The sequence below is a fragment of the Venustampulla echinocandica genome (genome assembly GCF_003357145.1).
Source record: "Venustampulla echinocandica strain BP 5553 chromosome Unknown scaffold_7, whole genome shotgun sequence".
In the NCBI taxonomy this organism is placed as follows: domain Eukaryota; kingdom Fungi; phylum Ascomycota; class Leotiomycetes; order Helotiales; family Pleuroascaceae; genus Venustampulla; species Venustampulla echinocandica.
The window spans coordinates 1,281,111-1,296,692 of record NW_022474212.1 but is presented as its reverse complement, the minus strand read 5'-3'; the positions used below and the strand labels follow the sequence as shown (position 1 = coordinate 1,296,692).

The 15,582-nt window shown below is 49.3% G+C and overlaps 5 protein-coding genes across 5 annotated transcripts; 2 read left to right on the top strand and 3 right to left on the bottom strand.

The window, feature by feature from the left end:
- Positions 1 to 663: 663 nt before the first annotated feature.
- BP5553_08347 (uncharacterized protein) lies at positions 664 to 2,883 on the bottom strand (the record flags this gene model as incomplete). Its single annotated transcript, XM_032016970.1, has 1 exon — positions 664 to 2,883. One exon carries the CDS (start codon positions 2,881 to 2,883, stop codon positions 664 to 666), a length of 2,220 nt encoding a protein of 739 aa, XP_031867261.1.
- A 1,056-nt stretch (positions 2,884 to 3,939) lies between these two features.
- On the bottom strand, positions 3,940 to 5,973 carry BP5553_08346 (SET-containing protein; the record flags this gene model as incomplete). Its single annotated transcript, XM_032016969.1, has 1 exon — positions 3,940 to 5,973. One exon carries the CDS (start codon positions 5,971 to 5,973, stop codon positions 3,940 to 3,942), a length of 2,034 nt encoding a protein of 677 aa, XP_031867260.1.
- A 1,588-nt stretch (positions 5,974 to 7,561) lies between these two features.
- BP5553_08345 (uncharacterized protein) lies at positions 7,562 to 10,012 on the top strand (the record flags this gene model as incomplete). The annotated part of the gene is made up of 1 exon (XM_032016968.1): positions 7,562 to 10,012. The coding sequence occupies one exon, from the start codon at positions 7,562 to 7,564 to the stop codon at positions 10,010 to 10,012; it is 2,451 nt and encodes an 816-aa protein (XP_031867259.1).
- Positions 10,013 to 10,889: 877 nt separating this feature from the next.
- On the bottom strand, positions 10,890 to 11,280 carry BP5553_08344 (uncharacterized protein; the record flags this gene model as incomplete). Its single annotated transcript, XM_032016967.1, has 2 exons — positions 10,890 to 11,148; positions 11,228 to 11,280. The coding sequence occupies 2 exons, from the start codon at positions 11,278 to 11,280 to the stop codon at positions 10,890 to 10,892; spliced, it is 312 nt and encodes a 103-aa protein (XP_031867258.1).
- Positions 11,281 to 11,378: 98 nt separating this feature from the next.
- On the top strand, positions 11,379 to 14,159 carry BP5553_08343 (Uncharacterized protein; the record flags this gene model as incomplete). Its single annotated transcript, XM_032016966.1, has 3 exons — positions 11,379 to 11,480; positions 11,540 to 12,033; positions 12,083 to 14,159. The coding sequence occupies 3 exons, from the start codon at positions 11,379 to 11,381 to the stop codon at positions 14,157 to 14,159; spliced, it is 2,673 nt and encodes an 890-aa protein (XP_031867257.1).
- Between the last annotated feature and the right edge of the window lie 1,423 nt (positions 14,160 to 15,582).

Sequence of the window (15,582 nt, the reverse complement as noted above, 5' to 3'; positions counted from 1 at the left end):
GCGGTTGGATTAATTGATGGTTTCTTTTTCCACTTTTAGGTCTGCATGCGTGCGATACTCAGCGGATAAACTATTTAGACGGGATGGACAGCGCTTGCTTCTTGAATTGAGTAGCAAATATATATGTATATTTAATTTCTGAATACGTAGAGATTCTAGACTCCCTCTCCCCCATACTGTTCGAAAACCGTTGTGATAGTCAATAAAATAATTTGCATTTTGAATTATATCCTTCGATGTGCAATATTTTATAATTTCTATACGATTGTGGTACAAGTAACACTGCAGTAGTACAGCAGTGTAATGCAAAGCAACGAAGGGTACGTAGTTTGTACAACCCAGAGTGCGCCATTCTCGATCTCAAAGATCACTGTAAGAGCTGCTATCAACCCCAGCCATCCCATATGTTGGTGTACACGCCAAACAAATGTACAAAAAGTACAATATGCCAGTGTTTCGCCCCTCTACCCGTATGATACACCTTCCGAACCTTCTATCATGAAACCGTATTTAGGTAAACACCATACTCCTTTCCAGCACCTTCCTTTAGCGGTTTCATCATCAGTCCAACGCCATAAATCACAAGCAAACCGAGTATTAACACAGAGCAAAATCACAAATAAATAACCTGCTCCACCCCTACCTTTCAGCCATCGGCATGGATTACCAAGCATATCCATCATCAGCCCTATCGTCATCACCGTTCCAATCTTCATCACCGGACACCTCGTCATCTAAGAAATCCGCCTCGGTAACCTGTATCTCTGTCGGTCGTAAATTGTCGATCCTCACCTCGACAACCTCACACATACCCTGGATGGTTTCTTTTGCCTTGCCTTTGCGGTCTTTCTTCAGCAGAAGGGGTTCATCATCGTCTGAAGAATCGGCTTTTGCAGGAGAGGATGGGGAGTCGGGTGGACTGTCAATGCCGGCTGTTTGCTTGAGAATCTCAAGCTCCCGGGTGAGGCCGGTTTTATGAGTCTTTTTGGTTGGAGTTGGTAGCAAAGGGGGATCGGGCTCTGAGTCAGAGGTGTCTGGGCTTTGAGCGTAGATTCCTGCTCTGGAATTTCGAGCACAGGTACGTAGGGTGCGACGAGGGGGTGTGGCTTGAGGGGTCGACAGCGAAACCTTTCGGCTGTATGTGTTGGAGGCGGGGGAGGCAACCGACTCTTGCTCACTCGCAGCAGCATCAGAGTCTTCGCGAGTTCGTACAGAATGATGTGGTTTAGGAGGATCGGACACGCGCTTGAAGACGCGGTTTAAAGACCCAATCCACTTCTCACGAAACGACGCACGGTCTCTCCAAGCGATATTCAAGATAGCTTGAATAGTCAATCTCCGCAGATCAGGTAGAGTCGCTGCACTGCTGAGGAGACTTTGGAAAAACATCTCTGCTGCTTCAGTCTGCCATTTGCGCAGTTGAATCAGCTCAATAGTTTGGAGGGTCGAGGGCCAAATCGGAATTTGATCTGGGAGCATGAGTTGGTCGTATTGAGGCTCAGAGTCGCGATAAGTGGCGTGCAAGTTGAAATATGTAAGGTTCATCTTGAACAGTTGAAGCTTCGGGCAACCGGTGCCAAGGACAGGTAAAAACGAGAGACTTAATGACTGGTTGTGATTCAATGTAAGGGAGCGAAGTTGACTTCCATGAGTGAGAAGAAATGCCGCAAAGTCATCAGCCACCACTTCCCAACAGTTGATCAGCTCTAGATGGCGCAAGGTGGTCGGTAGCAGAGATAGCAACTTCGCATTGACAAGTGTTGAGGATTCAAATATCAAGTGGTCAAGGTGCTTGAGCGGCTTCAAAGATTCGGCAAGAAGGTTCTCGTGTGTTGGTTCTCCTTCAACTTGTCCAGCAGCAGGAACCTGATAATTTACAAATGCAATCTTTCGTAAGTTTGCAAATGACGGCATCATATGAACCTCTCGTATCTTCTCCAAGGGCCATTTCTTGCCAGCGAGTCTCGACGACCAACGCCAGCTTCTCAACTTGCAAACGCCGGTCTTATCACCTTTGAGTGGGTCCGCAGCCGGATCAATGTATTCCAACGCATCAAACAGCTTCTCCGGATATGTCCATTTGATATTTTCATCGAGAGTTCGATATGGTGACATGTCCTTCTGGTGGTAAAGCTCTAGCTCGGCAAGCCTAGGCAAATATTTGATCAAGTCATATACGTCAAGATGTCCACTACCCGGGAGAGAATAGGCAACGACTTGGCCGACATCAATGCAGAGCGAAATGATTTTGTTCCTGTATCTGAATGCCTTCGTCGTAGGATCCTCCTTCAGCAAGTCGACTAATCTATGAGCCTGCACCATAGGAACCAATGGAGGCGAAGAATACAGAACCGTAAGCGCGGGTTCCGCGAACGCCCGGCAGAGGCGTGCCATCTGCAAAAGCCATTTGACAGATGGTGAAGGTTGAAAGGAGTGCTCATCAAAGAGTGGTTGTACAGCATATTCGAAGATGTCGGTGAGTACTTGATATGGGAGGCCCTGCCAAGGCGGAATAACCCCCGAGGAGGCTGTTTGGTGGGCAGCATTCGATTTGACTAATGTCGACTTGACTGATTTTGAAGATTTTGGGGATATGGGCTTCGATGGTCGGGTCTTCTTCGTAGCGGGTCTCGAGATCTCGTCCTCCGATGTATCGGTGTCGAACGTTTGCCTCGAAGGCCGCTGCCGCTTAGGCGGGTGGGTTTGTGGTAGTGGTTGGGTATGGGTGTGCTTGAGAGCCGATACTCTGCGACTCGAGCGTCTGCGAACCGATTGCTCAGCCGCAGAGTCATCGTCCAGGTCTAAATCAGAGTCGGATGAGGGGGGTTCGGCGTAGGAAATGGTTGGCTTGGTCCTGGTTGCCCTGCGGAAACGGGTAGCCATGACGATCAAGGGCTGACGGAGGCGCAAACACAAGTGAAGGGCGCAAATGTTTGCGCTACCGGACCATGCAACAATTTCTGAGGAGCATATGCCATGCGACAAAGCCGAGGGTGAATGTGGATGTGGGTGTGAAGGGCGAAAGTGAAGTTGTAGATGCGGGACTTCGACCTTTATCTAGCTCAAGAGGTCGAGAAATATGGTTCGGCTAATAATCAGTAGCCTTGCGACGGACGATGGAATCATCCTGCAGCAGCGATAAGACTTCTTATCTACAGTAAGCCCTGCATCAGGTGATCTTGGTCGACGCCTAACCCGGTATAGGCTAGCGCGCCTCGTGAGTACTTCGACTTCGCCCGTTGGAGCTTTTAAAAATACATCCTTCCAGGTCCTATAATATATAATTTACACCTATAGACTACCCTTTTCGGTGTGTGTGTATGAGCGGCGGGGGTAGGACTTGTAGGAATTGTCGGAATCACTAAAAACACTGCAACGATGGGTTGTTTTGGCTGGAGACTTAAAGCAACAGCATCATTTAACTCTACATTTCAACACCTTTTTATTCTTATCTATATCAAGATATCCGTTCCTTCTACCAAAGAGTAGCCAACCAACTTGAACACCCGACTAAACAAAGCTATTAAATAGCCTTACAACCTTATTAATGGCATCTTTAAAGTTATCAAGGTATTCTTCGGTCCTGAGATAACCAAAGACAACGGCTTAAAGCCCCTTCACCCGGCACTTGTTTGGGTTATAGCATGTTTTGACAAACATGGCGCGCCAGATTATGACTGGACGCCGGTCCTGGAGCGGCTGTAGCTCTACTCGGCGGAATATTTCTATCGCAAGTTCATCTCATCCGTACTAGGGACGGCGTTTTCTGAGTCTTTCTGCGTTGCACTTCCTATCCAAGTAACCCCGAGTGACCCTAGCTTCGTCCTCGCGGCGTGAATTGGCAATGCTCCGCCCAATAAAGGGCAGAGTAATGCAACATCCCAAAACTTTGATCGTCGAGTCCGCTGCTATAGCAAACGGGATGACGACGTAGCTGGACTATCGAGTGGTAGCAGCTTCGGCGAGCCACTTCTGGATTCTTAGAAGCGCCATGCGAGGCAGGTCTTTGTATCTCTCGTCATCATAGGTATCATTGATGGACCGAGCAAGGCGCCGGGCTTTTATAATTGAAAGTCTCTTTGCCCTAACCGCTATATCCCTCCCTACCAAAGCATTGGCCTCATTTTCCAGTTCTTGGCGCTTCTTCCGCAAAGCTGGGCCATCTGCCTTCTCCGCAATGCACAGCGTGCAAGTGCATGTGAAGCCCCATGTATTCATCAATGCTACAGTCCTTGCATCGTAGTCGCTAGATGCATCATAGCTGTGCGTAATCTCCTCGTTAGCGCTAATCGGCCGAGTGGCACGCAGCACCATGAGGTCGCCCATGGACTCCTTCTCCGAATTTGAGATACACGAATGATTGATATATGAAGCCAGGATCCAGAGGCCTGCGCTCGCGTTGTTAAATTCTCCTTCTCCATAATGGTGGCCGGAGTACACAGAACCTGGTCCAAAAGCGTTCCGCGAAACGATGTCATGGACTTGGAAGGCATCGATCACCAGGCCGGAGGCTTCCTTAATGAGCTGCTTGTCAATACCCTGATAGTCGCCATAGAGGTCCATGACTTTGCCAACCTGTGAGGGATTGTCTAGAAGCTTCTGCACAATCGCCTTACACAAGCCGGCAGGGGAAACTCTTATTCTGTCGTCGCGACTATCATAGGTCATCGCTGTCAATGCTTCCTCTTCGTGGCCCCATACTACACAGAAAGTCTTCTCGCATATGATGATCTCGCCGGAGTCTATATCGCGGTTCGCAAACAGGCCACGGCCGCGTCCAGGGCTCTCGCCGACCCTGACATTACGGGTGAAGCTTGCGGCGTCGACTCGTGGACGACCTACTGACAGGCCAGCCTTAATTTTCTTAAAGTCGTACACGCCTGTGTCTTGCTCCTGAATGCGTAATTCAGTCTGCCGTAGACGAGCTGCTGCATCTTTGCGATCAGGTGTAAGCCTCTGCTGCTCTTCAAAAAAACGCTTGGCTTCCTGGAATTCGCCGAGGTCGTATGCTGCACATCCGGCACGGAAGTAGGCCTTACTGTCAAGTTCTTTGTTCTTCTGGTCTTCTAGGCCAGTGAGAGATGCCAGTGCATCCGCCCTTGCCTCATCCAGGCGATTCAGGATGAGGTTAACATAGGCACGGTTCCGGAAGAGATCACAGACCAAGTCTTCTTTCGCCGCGCCGTCCCTTGTGACCAACTGCAGCCCTTGGGTATAGTTCTCATGGGCCAGCAGTAGATTTTGTTGTTTAAGTGCAGCATTGCCTTCCTCCTTCCACTCTCTAGCTGTATTCCCTGCAGGAGACGTATGAGCTGTGGCAGAAACTGCTCCTTCCAAATCGCCAAGTTCCTCGGTGGGAGAACGTGGACTGTCGGTGCGAAATACATCCTTGCAAACAACGAGGTCTGACGGATGGTCGATTCGAAGGGTGGGATCACCTTGGTCGCTAAGGGTGAAATAAGGTTCCTTAACCTCAAATATAGACCCCGACTCTAAGAGTTCTTGACCGTGCCTTGACTTATGCAACGATACCTCTAGCCGCTCCGTCTCACCAGAGGATTCTTCCTGTACGACGGTCCAAGAGAGCGCCACAAGCTTGACCACGGGAGCCACGCGCCGGAGAGTGAGCACGCGGCCACGATGATGCGTTTCTATGCGAAGATCAGACATTCTCATGAGCTGAAGGTCCTGGAGCAAGAGAGTACAGGGCGGGTACGGGCGACCGACGGCAAAAGCTACCACGGTGTCTGGCCGAGCTTTCTGTGATTTCAGCCCACGGTCGGGTGCGGCAGCAATGTCTGACAGCAGAGACGCCGCTGCCACTTGATTCAGACCTGATTTCGGATTGCTAGTCACTCGCGGCTGACCCGCAAGCAATTGACACTTTTGCAATCTGATCTTGAGCGTTTTTCGCATACGCTCGTCCTCCTCTGGAGTCAAGAAAATGGTGTTGGGTTGATTGGTCGAAGACATCATTGTTCGGCACGTGAAGCTGTAGATAGTGTTGGAGCATGGACTTGGCTGCGGAAGTCAGCTTTATACCTTACTATTAATTAATACAGCAATGACCATGTGCAAAGCATGACTTACTACTATTCCCTCCTGGTTTAAAGGCTATCTGAGACATTTTGTGAGTACGATTGCAGGGCGTATAGCCAATATATCTGCTAGAAATTGGAACGTACTCAACTGATCACAGAGGTAGTGCTCAACATGTCGCATCCGTCCTACTACCATTGAGTATGGATTGAAGCACACCGGTGACTCACCTGGGGTATTCAACAGGGGCAATGGCAATAGTTTCATTTAGTGCTGGAAGAGTACTTCTAGCTGGCCCTCTGACGAATCTTATTCCCGTAACGAACACCCACGGAAAATCGAGATTCAAACCGTCAACTTTCTAAGCTACTTCGCTCGAGGAACATCAAGATGGATGCAAACCTAATCGGTCCCAGGTCGATCGAGGTAACCGGGGTGTCTCAGGGCCACGCGTACATTCTTTGTGACTGTAAAACTATCAAGTGGGCGCTCTGGAGTAGACATAAGGTTGTGGATCCTACATTGTATGGTTTCTTATCTAGGGGTTTAGGCATAGTCATAGGAGATGTCCTCATAGGAGGGTGCATGATCTAGACTACATTGAACAATCACGCATGGTAAGGAATCCTAAATGGATGTGACATGCTATATGAATACACTCGACATATATGGGAGAGTACGGTCGCCGGGAAACTCAAAAACATGCATTGGCTTCATTGGGCTCCAGGACTAGGATCATAAATCTCACTTCTCCCAGGAGTTTCCTGTACGCAAGATAAAGCGAATGTTGAGGGTTGGTGGTGGCACATATACTCTTATATCTCACCGCCACATTAATTGAGGGAGTCAGACACCCCAGGTGTCTCTTCCGGCTCCCTGGATCCTTCTCACCAGGAATCGGCGCTATTATTGCGACTGGGATGGCCACATCTCATGTAAGACGGTGGTGGTGGAGATCGCGGTACGAGCTTATCAAGGTCGCTGAGGTGAGGTTGAACTGCGATACGAAGTTGAAGCGAGGGTGACCAAAGCGGCGAGCGGTCACGTGGGAGGTGGCTTGGCAGGGAGGTCAGGATTGGCGTCAAATCACAACAACACCAAATGTTGGTTCCTCCCGGCAACGACAGCAACTGCAGCAACTGCGCGTTCCGCTGCGCTTGTCTGACCTCATGAGGAAATGAAACATCCTGTAAATGCAGGTTTAGGTGTTCTCTTACTCTTATGTTCAAAAATACCCTGTTAAAATTACCTCTTCTTTTGCCCCGTCACTCCTTGCTTTTGCACTCCTTTTACCTCCCTACATCAGTATTCTCGAGATCTCCGACGCGTCCTTAGCTAAGCGCGACGCATCTGCATCTTTCGCTGCCTCACCACGTCTACGCCACTTTCCAGAGCTGCCATTCTTCTGCTCAGCTTTATTCCTACAAAAAAGTTCTACCGACCATTCCATTGCCCATCGACCTATCCTTCACGTTTGCATGGACGCACCTGACCTCCGGCTAGTCCGCTTTGACCATGAGCAATGTCCTCGCCGCCTAGCGGAGAAAGCGCAATTTTCCTCCACCATATATACCGCCCCAAATTTCGAAACCCACCATTTTTGCGCCGGAATGTGCGCAAAGTTCTTCGTTCATTGAGTAGTATGGGAGGAACTATCTCATCACTTAGGGATTCACTCGGCCTAGCCGAGCAGGATGACGATGAAGATGCGCGACCTCCAAAGCGGAGGAGAATCAACAAATATGACCCTCCACCAGACCCCTTTTCCGCTCAAAACCATTCGGGTCCTCAAAATAGGAAACCATCTAGTCATGTGACATATGAGAGCGCAAGTCGACCCTTAAAGGCTCTAGAGCCCTCCAGTTTCTATGGCGACTTCCACCAGGAAGCCTCTGTTGGGCGGGCAGAAACCCCCCTGGAGTCATCTATCAGTGGCAAGTACATTAGCAAAATCTTGCCCGTCACCCCGGTAGACTTTGAGAGGTCGTTGCATATCGACCTTGATGGCATATGTCCCTTGCCCACTGGGAAGGAATACCCAGAAACCATTCGCCGGCAGATGCAGTCGGTCAATATCAGATGCGATTGCACAGTTGCTATCTTCTATGCCAAGGACAAAGACGACCCGGAACAAGGCCAGTATTCCGAAACTTGCCGAAGTGTCAAGCGGTGCACATTGCGTGTAACCATCGGAGTTGACAGCGAGATGAAGAGCGAGTTTCAACATCTTGAACCGTTTGTTTTCAGCCAACAAGAATTCTATGTCAATAGAAAATCTAGGGCCTCGGGGAAAATACAGTATACTTCTGGTCTGGCCGACGATTACCATGTTCAGGTTTCGATACGCCCCGTTGGCTTTCAGAAAGCTTGGCCCCCTGTCCGCGTTCCTGTTTTAGCAGACTTAAAAGACGATAGCCTAGCTCTCCAATTAGGTGTCGTATCGAAATCGCTTGAGGAGGGACGGGCAGTCAACAACGACTTAAGTCTTTCTTGTGTAACAGATAATCTATTAAACCCCAAGCTGCAAAATCAAGCTACAAAGCTAGCTTTGTGCCACGGTGGCTTAGAGCAACCTCTGGATTATGTTCTCAACTTAAAGATCCAATGGGCACTTCCTAATCCTAGGATAGTTAGGTCTACCTATCCCTCGACGTCCAACACTGCCACAGATTCACTCCTTTCGGCTCCACGGAGACCAGACGAAACTCCAATCTCTAACAGCTCCCGCTCTCCTAGGCACCGGCCTAATGTCGCTACATATAACCTTAAGACCTTGAGTGCCCAAGCTCAGGGGCGCTCCCCAAGGGCCCCTAGGAGAAAGGACGTGGGTTCTCGATTTAGCAATATAGATGGAACCACCGTTACATATAGCTTCGGAAGAGCAGATGCAGCGGAAGCGGGTGTCAAACAACAGACCACGGTACCTGGGTTGAACTGCCCCTTCTGCAACTGTCGGCACAGATCCGTTAGCCATCTACGGCTGCATCTGCGCAATGAACATGAAGCGTTTAAGTTCTCAGTACGCCGGGTTGATCCCCCTAGAGTAGCCTTTTTCGTGGAGATACTGCCGGCAAAATCCCGTCCTGCTTTAACTCGGGAAGTACAGCGGACCTTTCAGTTAGGCAAGACTTTGACACTATTCGACCTTGAAAGCTACCTTAGCGGGGATAACTCTTGGATAAAAACCCGCCGGGGAATGCAGCACAACTTATTGCCGGGACATATCGCTCAAGAGGACGATAACTCCTCATCATCCTCATCGCTGCACGAGTCACGGTATAGCTCTCCGAACACGTCTCTTCATACAGATGAACCCGGGGAGCTTTGCAAGGCCAACAGTCCTGCAAAATTGCCAATAAGGCCACACAGAGTAGTATACGTTCCGGCGACGACTAAACCACTCTATCACACCGTCACCAAGCAGTTACTGAAACCTGGACACGAGCTTCCGAGCAGTGATGACGAAAAGGATGAGGATTGGCTTCATCAGAAGCATCGCGACGGCATAAACGATTTCACCGACCTTGCTGACCACGAAAAAGAATATATCAATCAGTGGAACCCATTCACCATGAAGGAGCAACACAACTGCCCCAGGTACCTTCCAGACGCCATGCTCCGGTTTGTGGAGGCGAACAAGACCTGGCTTGGGGAGAAAAGCTCGAGGCGGCGCGAGTTCATCCTGCAATGTTCAGTATTCATCATGCGCGGGGTTATAACTCAGGCAGATTTCTCGGCCTGTATAGAGATCCTAAGGCAAGCGCACAATACGCAAATGGATGTGGATCCAGCTACAAATGCAGGCGAGAAGGGAAATCCAGTCAGACCTGCGAAACTTCGAGGCCCCTTATCTTGTGCCTGTGGTGGGCTCACTGAGCTTGTCGACCGGGTTGCCTGTCGTGGAAACCTCAAAAATGTTGGTATATCGCTTTACGGAAATTGCAGAAGCTTGCTAGATCGTTTGCTGACATGAATATGACTTTAGAAATGCCCCGGTCGATTCTTTCATCGACGGTGCGCTGCCAACTCGGGGCGACCACTTGTGGGGAAATGGCTATGTGATCATTGCTTTTCTCTTGAATCTGCGGCTTAGTCTAAGCGTGTGGGAGTGACATTAGCATGGAGTTGGAGGTGTCGTCTTTCTTGAAAATAGCATATGTATAACTGCATGTATTTGTACTCGGTGGGGCAGATGGGATCGGCACGGTTACGGGGCAGACAATCGCGCAGGTGGGATTCGGGGAAATAAAGCTTCGCTGAGCTTAAAGAGGCAGCTCAATAGGCGCCTAAGCGTATAGAGGTGAGCTAAGATGTAAATGGTAGCACTTCACAATGTGCAAGACAACTCGATACCTAGGCAGAATTAATATAATAAAGCACTCCCCAAGGTTACGTCGACATGCAATAGCTGAGCTTCGCCTCATTTATTAGCAGAACTGTTAGAATATAAATATAAATGCAGATATGCAGATATGCAGGACAGCCACAGCAAGATGCGAGGGAGCTGCAGTCAATAAACATCTGCTTCGGGCGCATTGCGTCGGGTCCAGCCGCCGCTGCGCGCTGGGCTGCCTGCTGACATTACCCATTGCGCACTGGAGCCCTAGTCCAACGGCAGTTAGATATCTGATATTATCTGATATTGTGTATTCTTATTATCATGACTTCGGAGGACGTAGTAGTACTAGGTCACTTTGCGAGCCAATTACTTGGAAGGGTTGCCGACGTGCGAAAGCCTGAATCCAGTGCTGTAGGACAAAGCACAACGCAGTACGAGGACTGAAAGTGCATGTTATGTACTGTATGTGCTCGTAAAGAATCCCAGCCACAACACCACCACTCAAATCCCGTCATCCGAACATCAGCATCAGCTTCAGCATCACCATAACATCGACCACCGCCACAAGGACCATAACGAGGGACTCGCGCGCGCGGACAAAGCACCATCGCAAACTGGTGACGACCACGCCATTGATGCCACCAGGCCTCTCTGCCATTGGGGCTGCGCGCGCATGCTTCTGTGAGCCCGCGCTGGATGCTGCATGGGTTGGCTGGAGTTGAAGTTGAAGTTGAAGTTGAAGTTGAAGCGGCTTGCGACCATGAATAGCCCTTGATCAGAAGAGCGGAAAAGACAATATCAACGCGTCCGCATGCTCCCGAGCTATTCACCTTCCAACGACGCAAATACATTTCACCTTTGAATGTGGGATCGACTTCCACCGTCGCGCTGCCTCCCACCATCTCTGCTGCAGAACTCAGCAGCCGACCTCTGACGAATAACACGACAACCTCCAGCTCATATCCGGAATCCAGAATCCGGAAGACGTTTCTTCATCGTGATGGAAGCCAAGAGACCCAGCGCCTTCGTCTTTAAAGGCTCTGGGGACCTGGCCCAACTGAACAAAGACATCGCGGCTTTGAAGGCGGACAAGCTCCCCCACGTAAGCCCTGGTCCCGTCCGATTTCTTCCAAGCTCTTGTGCTCACAAAGAAACAAATAGATTCCCCACCTTCTCCTCGTAACTACCGATTATCCATACCTGCCGGTTTTCCCCCACGAGAATCAGAATACGCCCTTTGCATGGTGGGAGGTCAAGGACCTGCAATACATGACTTTGGTCTCGGATGGGGAGCGCGGTATTGCTCTAGCAAAGGGCGATTGGGAAGATGAATTTGCTGGCCCGCCGTCAAATTCAGACCGGCGCAGTAGTACTACAACACCAAACTCGTTTAATAAAGACAGCAAGAAGCCCTCGGTCAAGTATTCGATCAAGGACTACAAGAATATGAAGCAGACTGGGGTCAAGCCGTCTCCGAAGCCTATGGCTGCCGATGCTGAGCGCCGGCCAGGCCATACAAGGAATATCAGCGGAGTATCTATGGATTCGCCCATGTCCCGTATGCCGTCCCTGGAGGGTCCTGCTCCAGAGGTCAAGCAGAATGGCGCAAGCTTCTCAGTCAGCTCGGTTAAGGAGACGGGTTCTCAGGATGAGAGGTCAGTCTATGCGTTCGGTCGCTATGTGCTTTGCTTACGAGTTCCCTAGATCAAATGCCTATCAATCCAGTCAGCGAGGCCCACGAGTCAAGTCAGCTTCAAACGTCAATGGCCATGTTGATACTTCAGCCCGCGATACTCCAAGTAAAGTTTCCAGCAAGAAGCTTGAAAGGTCTGGCGAACAACGGACTGCGCAACCAATTAAACATGCGCTTCCTCCACGGCCTCAGTCACCGCGTCGGGAGAGGCAGGTATCCGATCCCAACCCCCACAAGCGGCCCCTCGAGTGTGGAGCTGCTCCTCCCGAGAAACGAACCAAAATCGAGCCAATGAGGACTCCATCGAACTCGCAACATTCCCTCCCCCCCAGGCCATCAGAGCTTCGGTCCGAAACGAAGAAATCACCTACAAAATCTCACAGCTCACAATCCCAATCCTCTCAACCTTCCCCTCAACCAAGAAAGGCTATATCAAAATCGGAAACGAAGCACGCTTCAAAATCTAGTTCGGAGAAACCCTTGGACCTTCCCCCACTCCTATCACCATTGCCTGCAGATCTGGATAATGGTTCTAGTCCACGGCCATCATCTGGATTTTCAAATATCAAAAAGGCTGCGGTTGTCAAGAAATCCTCCTCCGGCACGCCACCAGCAAAGCCAAAACCAAGCGAACCGGACACCATTATTGTCAAAGCACCTCCGGCCGATTCGTCTCCATTATCGACCCCGCCCAAATCTTCATCTTCGCCATTTGTCCTTCCTCCAATTCTGTCGCCTAGTCTACCAGATGCCGTTGAGCAAGAGTTGCTTAGGTTGCAGCAAAAGTCAGCTGCGCTTAATACTGTCGAAGCCAGACATGAGAAAGCGCGGCAGCCTGATGCACCTGGTGTGGCTCGCAAGACAGTAAAGTCAAAGGTCGGACACCCACCTAAGAAGAGTCAGGCTGAATCAAGCAAGAGTCAGGATGTTGCAATCAATTCCTCCAAACGGCAAAGTTTGATTGTCAAGCTTCCATATAAGAAGACACAAAGGAAGATCATTGAACAGTATCTTCGCCTTAAGCCAACACCATCCTCGGAATTTAAAAAACTCGAGGCAGAGCGCTTTGCATTCCAGCAACCACCTGTCGTCTCGCAGAAAGAGCCTTCCGATTCAGATGAGGATACCCCTCTAGCAACTCTCTCAAAGCCCGTCCCTCCACCGAGCAGAAAGCGCCCCGTTGAGTCTACTGAATCGCGAGCCGCAGAGCCAGCACCAAAGCGCAGCAAGCTACCGGAACCAGCAGAACCGCCTAAACCGAAGAATGCGCCTCTTAAACCTCCCTTCAACTCCCCAACTCCAAGTGGTCCTAATGAGAAAAGTCTGCTATCCACGCCGAGGAAAGGAGATGCCATGAAGACAGTTGCAATGCGCAAAGTTGATTCCCACGATGGCCTTGCACGCACCCCACAATCTGCCAATATCAGCACGCCCGCTAGCGTAGAGAAACCACGTGTCAATGGCACCGATATCCGCATGGCGAGTCCAGAATTAGACCGGCTGAAAGCAGAAGAAAAGCGTCTCTCACAACAAGCCAACAAGCTCAAACACAAGATGGATGACATTCTTAAGCTCAAGAGTGATCAACGAAATAATGTCTCGGAACCACAACGCAAACTCGGCTTGAGTGTTGGGATTGAATGTATCATTGTATACGTCAACGCATTTTCTGCAAAAGACCGAATCCTACAGCTTCAAAAGCTAGCGCCCATGCCGCAGAATTGGGAATCTCTCATCAAGCTATGGGAATTCACGGATTCTCACACTAGAGGATTCCCTATCCTACAAGCACTCAGCGCCCGTTTAGGCGTGCTCTGTCGAGAGGAACTCCACCGTATTTATCCCGATACTAAGGAGTTCCAAGGTAGGGATGCGAAGTGTCTTGATATGCTCAAACTTAATTCTAAGGAGAGGGATAAGCTCTGGGGCAGGAGTCATGCCTCGAGGGGGATTCTAACGGAGTTGGGAGTTGCGGAAGTTATAGGGCCATGGACGACGGTGCCGGAGGCTACGAATTTTACGATGGACGTTCTGGGCGCTTATTCGAAGAAGGAGAAAGTGGGCTGGAAGAGGGAGATGAACATCTAGACCCTCTCGCGACAACATACACATGCAACCACATATAAGACGGCGGAGTACGGCACATAATACAGTACAGGATAGGCTAGACAGCAGACGGGAAATCGGTCAATGTGGGTATCTCAGCCACCTACATTTCGGCGTTTGAAACAGGGTTTTGCTATTTTCCCGGAGGATTGTATCCGCACACACTTTGCTACAAACCAAATTGCGATGGCCTCAAAATGAGGGGGCTACATGAGCTGGATCGATTTAATTGTTTTTATTTCATTTGATGGTCTGGTAACTGGTCTGGATGGTTTCGCACTATACCCAATATTTGGCTTTGCTGTTTTAATGATTCCTTGAGATATTAAAAGAAATGGGGAGTGGGGAGAGAAACGGATGCACTATTTCCGGTGGCTAGGGTGCTATGTATGTATGAATAGCTTATTACGGGATAACAGGAGAGAGCGAGATACAAAGGGAGCAAAGCACATGAGAGATGAAGGGAAATCGATTTGAAGAACATATGGCATTGTACGAAACGGCATGAAATGAAATGAAAAAAGTCCATAGCTTAAAATAAAAGATAAAAAACGAAATAAATCCCTTGGAAGATAAGATTTTAAGACTAGGATAGACTCGTATAGCTAGTTCTTTTGGAGGACATTCTTCACCCTCTTATTTTGCTGGCGATACCATCCCAGTTCTCCCTCATTAAGCTAAAATAGGTACGCAGACTCTTTGTTGCATATCGGACCTACTACCACACGGTTCTCCTTTTTCACACGGTTCTATTACCCACGCGGTTCTATTTCCCACACGGTTCTATTCCTATTCCCGACACGGTTCCCACACTGTTAGAACCCCTCAGCTCGCATCAGCAGGGTATTCAAGTACATAGGGAAACGCCCTCGCCGCCCACCTACCCGTTGCCCTTCTTCCATCATCACTGAATACCTAGGTAGGTGATATACGCGCATCCCTCACTTCAAAGAAATCAAACCTAGTATATACTCTACATCACGTATCCTCCAAGAATAATACCCTTTACGTAGGAAAAACTTAAATATATTCTCTTTTATCCCGTCTAAAAGCTTCGAATACTTCCGGAACGGAAACAGCTTTCACGAGCGAGATACCGCTCACGTGATACATCCGCATTGGGAATTTCACGTGCTGTAGAGAACTTTTGTTGCACGTCGCACATAACTCGATGATCGCTCAAATATGAGTGTCTTTGAGTTGGTTAATCACGTGTTACGCTTGTTACGCTTAATTATTATATCGATCTTGACGCTGTACAATTACCTACATAGTTTAAGGTCGTATCTCCAACTATTATAGACCTTAATACTTGTATAAATAAGTAGGGTACTAATTAAGTGTGTTTAATCCAGCCTAGAAGAGGATGGAGGAGGTAAGGAACGCTCGAAGATACTCGTCGCCT